The sequence below is a fragment of the Ascidia mentula genome, chromosome 3 (genome assembly GCF_947561715.1).
Source record: "Ascidia mentula chromosome 3, kaAscMent1.1, whole genome shotgun sequence".
Lineage (NCBI taxonomy): Eukaryota > Metazoa > Chordata > Ascidiacea > Phlebobranchia > Ascidiidae > Ascidia > Ascidia mentula.
The window spans coordinates 6,111,594-6,119,441 of NC_138568.1; the positions used below are offsets into that span (position 1 = coordinate 6,111,594).

The 7,848-nt window shown below is 36.5% G+C and overlaps 1 protein-coding gene across 1 annotated transcript; it reads right to left on the reverse strand.

Annotated features, from left to right (window-relative positions):
- Positions 1-502: 502 nt before the first annotated feature.
- LOC145895040 (uncharacterized) lies at positions 503-7,437 on the reverse strand. The gene is made up of 24 exons (XM_082983786.1): positions 7,348-7,437; positions 6,919-7,033; positions 6,733-6,854; positions 6,488-6,653; positions 6,120-6,285; positions 5,833-5,985; positions 5,405-5,525; positions 4,994-5,174; positions 4,739-4,919; positions 4,325-4,525; positions 4,031-4,192; positions 3,705-3,911; positions 3,533-3,640; positions 3,402-3,475; positions 3,180-3,342; positions 3,018-3,116; positions 2,829-2,950; positions 2,628-2,751; positions 2,403-2,558; positions 2,150-2,325; positions 1,897-2,098; positions 1,670-1,839; positions 1,453-1,524; positions 503-1,389 (listed from the first exon to the last, which is right to left on the reverse strand). The coding sequence occupies exons 1-24, from the start codon at positions 7,415-7,417 to the stop codon at positions 1,356-1,358; spliced, it is 3,345 nt and encodes a 1,114-aa protein (XP_082839912.1). The 5' UTR covers positions 7,418-7,437; the 3' UTR covers positions 503-1,355.
- Positions 7,438-7,848: the final 411 nt, after the last annotated feature.

A 7,848-nucleotide genomic window follows, 5' to 3' on the forward strand; every position in this document is an offset into this window, starting at 1 on the left:
TAGTTGTTGGTTCTACAATGCGCACTCTTTCGAGTCAGAATACTACATTTACTCCTCCCGACCAACGCGTCTGGGATAAAAACAATTTCCCCCACAGAAGGCGACGCGTCTGTTGTTGACACGCACCATTCGCTTCATTAAATTTCAAATACATGGAGTGACGTGATCGAGATGTTGCGCTTCGTTAAGTATAACTGGCAGCGGGTGTTCCGCAGTGACTCCGTGGCGACAACCAACAATTTATATACGGGTCGCTCCTGCCTGGTCAAGAAAACTCACGTCTGGTAAAACAATGTACCGACGGATCTACCCTATCTTTTCAGATAACCAAAATTACTCGCAAAGACTGATTGATGGTCAGGGTCAGTGCAATCTTTAATTTCGAAACAACACAGAAATATATAAATTTAGCCGAAATGGCATCGTCAGTTTATGTGCTTTCGAAATCCATTTAAAAAGATACAGAAACTCACAAAAACGCAAACAAATTTAAATCCAATATTTTAACAACCTCGACTTTCAAACATATTACCTACATGTGTTGTTAATGTTTGATGGTAAACTGTTATACGATCGAAAGTTTCAGTCACAGATGAAGCAAATCAAATCCTGTCAATGTTGGGATGAATGAATCAAAGCTCATTTGCATTTAACTAAGTAAACGAGTATAGGCGACATTCCCACGCCTCTGTTTCAATTTGTTGATGAACATAGAAATGTGTAAACAGAACATGCTGTGCACACTGGCTGTATAAATTTCACTGCTCTTTACCGAGCCACTAATATTGTTTCCACACAACAATTTTCGGTTTCGCCTAAATTAAGCAAGTTAATTAATCGTAAGAAGAACTACATGATTGGTGGTTATGACATTGATATAGTCAAAGAAAGATGGTAAACATGCACAAAGGTAACAACTACAATTAAACAATATAACAACCAAAATCACCAAATACAGATGCAAGAGAAATCAGTACAAACATTTAGTGCTTTCTCCTAGACAGAAATCCACAACAAAATACAAGAGAAAGTGTACATGAAAAATAGCGCTCTTAGACATGACAATGTGAGCTACAATTTTTGAATGAATGTTACGAATCATCCCAATTTCTTTTATAGTTTCTCACCATTTTATCGATTTCATCGCACGCAAAAGACACACATTTATACAGATGAGATTTTCCAAACAACATGGGCGAAGTTGCACAAAAACTGAATACGGTTTTGATTGCAATATTCTAATTTTGTTTCATGGATTCTTTTTTATATACAAAACTATATTAGTCATTTAAACATTAGTGAAAAAATGAGAAATTTTACTGTTGTTACATCTCTTCGAGCATTAGTTATCATCCTTATTGACGTCGACGTTGTTTTTTGGTCAATCGTCTGCATCAAAATATTTGGGGTATATTATTAATGATGTTGGATAAACGTTTTCTCCAAAATCACCTTGCAGCTTTTGGGTCAGGTGGGTAGTTACTCCAAGATCTGACCTTTGCATAAATTCTTATTTCGTTCAACCTTAAGTACAAAATTGATAAAGCGATGCAAGTATTCTCTGATAAATAACATTTAAGTGCGTATGAACATTGATTAACATGTTGTGTTTTTGTTTGAATTAGAGAGAATAACTAATACATATAACTCAAGGCACCCAGTAGCCAACCTGGAGTAGTCGTAGCTTTGACAGTTGTAACCAGATACAGAAACACTGTAGTCTGTTGGGCAAACGTAGTTATTGGATTTGGGTACAGTTAAGATGTATGTTGCGTATGGACTTTTGCAAGGTTTCGCTCCAGCAAAGTTCAAGGTGTCGTGTTGGCAATATTGGTACTCCTGTCAAAAAAAATTAGGCTGTTTAAGATTGAAACATCTGCGGGAACTTTGCCATACATGGTCAGCAAACATGTCATCCAGTGCTGTGTCCAGATCGTCGTCAACCCTATCAGCAACAAATTGGGACGAGTCAAACGACAATATTTTTCCAGATTTTGCTTTTTCCGGAGTTTGTTGGAAGTTTACCGCAGTAATATTACCATCCCGAAGAGGAAGCAAAAACCGGGAATCTCCCTGGTGTGATATCAGCACGTAAGTTCTGTCATGAATTGGCGTTAGATTAATTGATTAAGTAACGGTGATCACGTACTTAGTTGGTACGTTTTCGGGCTGCGGGTCACCAATAATTTCTATGTAGAGTCCGATCAGCCTCCCGTTGTAACAGTTTCCGCATCGTGTTGTCATTGGGTCGTTAGGATCAATATCCAAAGTAAATGTGGTCCGCCCAGTCGAGCGAAGTTTGTTGATGACCGCCGGATGGGATAACTTGTAAATAGTTAAATTTGCCATTTGGAATTGTCTGGATAGTAATTTTTAATAGACCAGGAATTTTTCCGAAGTACCTGTGTTATTTTCCAATTAGCTATAAAAATATGGGAAGATGGGCCGGCGTATGTAGACGCATATGTTAAAAATTTGTTTCTTTGTTTTTGCAGTCGTCGATAGATTCTGTGCAACTGAAACATTCCGTTCAATCTTCCAGCATTTAAAACCACATTCTGCGGTAATTTTCAATTCTTAGTACAAACAGTTTTGATAGAAATAGGAAATGCGTATTACACTCATACCTTGCCACTAAATTTCCGTAAAAATATTTCCTGTGCCCCAAAGTCCCATAAAGTTTCGAATTGGTAGGATTTAGAAAGTTCGTAAATCGATTCCATTATCAGGTTTTCGTGCTGCTGGTACAAACTGTCAGAGAAAACGTTCTGTTATACTTGGAAAGAATATTCTTTGTATTTATTCTAAATAAATTTCATTCAATATACTTTAATAACAAGTCACTCCAGTAACATTTCGTTTCCATTGGAATGTTTTTTAATGCGGCCTCCTGTTTTTCGTTCGTCGCGTTTCGTGTCTCTTCCAAGACCTTTTGGTTGTAACCGATTTGCTGAGAATCAAGTAAATCTTGTAAAAATTTGACCATAAAATGTAAAAAAGCAAGCCTTTTTCTGTACTTTCATTTGAGCATCCATGTTAATAAGCTTTTCAATGATTTCAATTCGAAACGATCCATCCCGAAATAAATCATTCAGAGTTCGGTCTAAGGTCAGTGCCTGCATTGCAAGAAAGGTCTGGTTTCATCACGTATAAGATTCTCTAGTTAAATCAAGATTTACGTTTTGCGAACTGGTTTCTTTGTAAATGCAATGAAGTTCTTGAATAATTTTTCCTTTATTTTTAGCTAAATTGCTTTTCATTATTGTGGGAACGGCCGATGCATCCAAGCTGCTGTAATCGATTTTTTTTAAAGTTGCTCGGAAATGAAAAGCAAAATGAAGACTGTGAAAATATGACAGGTTATGAAATATCGTTTGTTTATAAAATGTAAAAGGATGTACTTCGATTCCAATGTGGTCTGTAGATGAACAGTAAAAGGAAGTTGACAATGTTTTTCACTCATAGATTTAATGAACTGTAATACAAAAGAGTAAATAAATGCATGTACTAAAAGTTAAGTTCAAAATCTTACCCGGGCTGATTTGTCGTAAACACCAACTGGATCTTTTTTGAAACCACTCAAAAATATTCCAACAATTGAGGAAAGAATTTCTAGTATGCTTGGTTGTTGGTCATTTGTCTATCAAGACGTCGAAGTATTTTTTATTTTAAACTACTGTGTTTTAATTAACTGCGAAACATACCGCCTCGACTAAAACCACTTTTGCCAAACGTTTGATTATAATCAACTGCTGCTTCATAGTTTGTTCAATGTTTTTGAGAGCTTTTCGGTAAAAATTCATCTGTTTCTTTAACTCGTGTTGTCGGAACTGAAGCGTGAGTGTATTTGTCGTGTACACTTCTTCCATTATGCTTGAAACTACTGTCAATGAGATCAGATTTTGATCGATCTGTTAAGTAAAAAAAATCGCCTATAAGTCTTCCGCACTATTAATTGAACAAATTGCAAATGTTCGGGTATGATTATTTTACCGCATATGTTGCACTTACACATTCCTTTTTAACTTACAGAACTTAAAACGTTGTTATAGGAGGATTCCAACTGCTTTCCAACATTAATTAGTTCCTTTGTGCGTTTCTGCAAGGATTTCCAGTACCTGTCTGGAGCGTAGTATTTCGAATTTCCATAGAAATCAAACCCTTGTTCAATATACCTCGTAATTTCGCTGGCCTGAATATAGTTATTTTTTGTTTGTCTTAAATGCAAGTTGAATTTTGCATTGTAGCAAACTGATGGATTACTCTTGGTACAAATTTCCATGTAAATTCTTACAAATTTAAACAAATTTTGTTAAGATTTTACCCGTCGATACACTAAGCTTGTATCATTTGCCATTTCTATAACGAAGTCCAATTTTTCTTTTGCTGCTGTATTGTTATTTCGTTGAAACAGCATTTCTCCTTCTCTTTCTATCATCCATAACAGTTCCTCATCACCAGTAAACCACCGCTTTAGTGAATTGACCTTTCTCAAATCAGTGAAACCTGTCGATCCTTGACTTCCCTGCGTATATTAGACGATATTAGTTGTTATTTTTCGCAATGGTAGCGCACGTTCAAATTAACAAATGTTTATCAATGCACCACAAAAGAAACGCAATTACTGAAAACTATTTAGTTTGAATTAACTGTTTCACGTTGTTTTACTAATATCTCAACAACCTAAGCCATATAAAATTGTATTTTTTTGTAAGTAACCCATGATGTTGGCACCTACCACTGTTGGAATGTCATAGATTAAAAATCCATTCTTGCCGCCTGGCAGTCTTGGACCCACGGGATTATTGGGCGGACAGTCACTGTCATACTGTAGCCTGTTTCCGTAGCAACCCAAAATACCACACGATGGAACGAACTTGTTCACACATGTGCAACCACAACCGGGAGCACCAAATTTTCTAATAATGTGTATTTCATAAACCAAAAGTAATTGTTGCAGTTGGTTTTGTGCTGCTTGATGTAAATACTTTACCCGCCAAGTCCTCCATAACCGTGTTCGCCCGGGCGCCCTGCCTTTCCTGGACGTTGGGTCAAGTGTACAGAACCAGATATATGTTTACCGTAAAACACGATATTTCCGGCATCTCCTCCAGCAAGTGACGCCCCACCTTTGCGACCATTGCCACCTAGTTGGCCACGTGACCCTTTACCACCTAAAAGTATTTTTAATACCTTTTAAACGTTTTACCTAAACAGGAATGGTTATCAAGATTTTTGACAGACCAATATTCAAAAGCCTTTTCCCCGGCTCCATGCACAACCATCTGTGTTGGCCACACATCTAAAACACTTCATGCTTTTGTATCGGACGAAAGGAAACGCAAATCGAAGCGTACACTTTTTTCGTGATTCGGTCAAGTGAACAGACCAGATAGGACATTACCTTGTCGAAATTTCATGTGTTTGTAACACAAGCTACGTGTGCAGATGACATTGGATCCTCTTGCACCATTTTCTCCAGTAAATCCGTCTCCGCCATCTTGGGAAGGCATGCTGTTGGATCCCTAATATATTTTGAGCTTGAACTAAGTGAGGTAAAATAGCAACCTCCGCATTGCTTTTGATAAAAATGATTATTTTAAGCACATATAATAGCGTTATGTCTAGTAAAATGACATCATTCGGCAGCATGCATAGTCATAACGAAAAATCAGAAACAAGTTAAAATAAATGGACATGGAGCTTCTTTGTGAGCATGATGACGGCGGAGACAACACGACATATAACGACAATTAAAACACTTGTACATGTAAAAGGTGAAAATATTGATGACATTTTACAACATCAACATCATCCGCATTGTTTGCTTACTTGCAAAATAATTTTAATTTTTCCGTGGACTTCGTATGCTTTTATGTTCACCGTTGTACCCGATACAGCTTTTTGGTTATTTTTTCCGTTAGTGTTGATGGCTGCTTTGACTGGTTTCCTGCAACTTAATCCTGCTACACAACGTTGTGCGGCCTGACAAGAAAAGAATATTGTTACAGATTTGGCTTAAAGAAGCCATGTTTAAAGTGGAGATGGTTGTGTTACAGAAGCAAAATATTCTCTACAGAACAGATTAATAGACAAATGTGTTTCTTACATATACGCACCAAAAACTCAAGCGGTGTTCCGGAAGACACAATTTTTCTGGCTAAAACCAACATCTTTTTTAAGCCATAAAATGGTCCAACGCTGCCATCAATGTAAAAGGTGTCACATCGCACGGTAACTTCGAGGGTCATATGTGGTGCGGTGGTTTCTTTTATCGGAAAATTGCTATGCAACAAACGGTTTCTGTTTTTTGCGTATTTGCTATAATTTTCTAATTAAAATTGTTTGTAAAAATCTTCCCGGTCCTTGCCTGGCACAAAAATATTAAATACCTTCTTTAATTTTGATAAGTAATATTTATGATAGAGTTGTTGACAGAAGTGATGTTGATTTGTTTAATTTGCATGTTAACAAATGTATGAATTACGTGTTTTCGTCGAGGAGTCTGTAAAGTTGCGAGGTGTAAACCTCTCTTCCAAAAACAGCATATGTGTTGGGTCTTGTCTTGGTGAGTGTTGGTGCAAACGCTGATATCGGGATCCCAATAGAAACATTTGGAGCGTTTTGTACATCTCCGAGTGTCGTTGCTTTGTCTGTGATAGTTATTTAATGGATAAAAATAGATTTGGAAAACATAAATCCATCGTTGCGTTCAATATTCGTATACTCAACCTTTCTGGTGTGTTCTTGCCGACCAGTAAACTATGAACGTGTTACTGGTTGTGTTGCGATTTATTCCTGTGACTCTTGCAATAAATGTTGTATTTCCTACGTTTAGAAGATTGATTCGGAACCTTGGAAACCATTTAATGATTGGAAATTTGTTTGTTGAGTGACAACGTGAGTACATTTTTGTACCTTTCTGCAATGTTTCCTCTGGCCCAGGCGTAAACAATTGGTGGATCAGAAAATGGTTCATTAAAGCGAATCCTCATATCTTGTCCCAAAATTCTCGTTGAATAGGTTCCACTCCCTGCGAGTTAAAACAACCAGTAAAGTTAATCTCCGTGCATTTGTGTTTAGCAACAAATTTCCACATCTTTCGTATTTATATATCATTCAATATATTTGGTGCTACACATATTTGCATATATCTTCTTTAAACAAATCATAGAGTTTTATATTAACATTTGTCCACTTTTTCGACTTTACGAAATAGGAGTTTATTGAGTTGTGTTTAAAAACCAATGGTTTCGTCAAGCAAGTTTATTTGTGGCTAATAAACATGGACAAATATCGTCTAAATTGTAGATTTGCTTTACATCAAATTACTGCTCTTATTTTTACCTTTTTGAATTGTACAACTTCCATACTCCAACCAAAAAAGTAAAGCGGAAATTAATATAAACAGCTTCATCGAAACAATGTTGCAACCTAAATCCTGAAGTTTGACAATTCAATAGCTTTACGTTGATATAGTCGTTATTGAAAGTGGGCCTGTTGCTGACGAAATTGTTACGTCTAACTACCAATAGCTGCATAGTTATAATTTTCTGTCTACTTGAGAATAGATGGTAAGCCAACTAAAGGGGATTTGGCACAGGAGCAAAGCGTTTGTAATTATCATTTCAAAGTCTAATAAGATTATCGATTTTGGTAGAAAACAGCAATGAGACGCAGGTAGGTTTAACTTCAACCACACACCACTTGGCCGTTTCTTAACGCTGTACCTTGGATTTTCTTGAGAAAAGAATGATTAGAAATTTCAAATTCACAAGCATTAAAGCAAAGATATTAATTTTGCATTGTCAGATATCAGTTCTGAACACAATAGACAAAAGTTACACC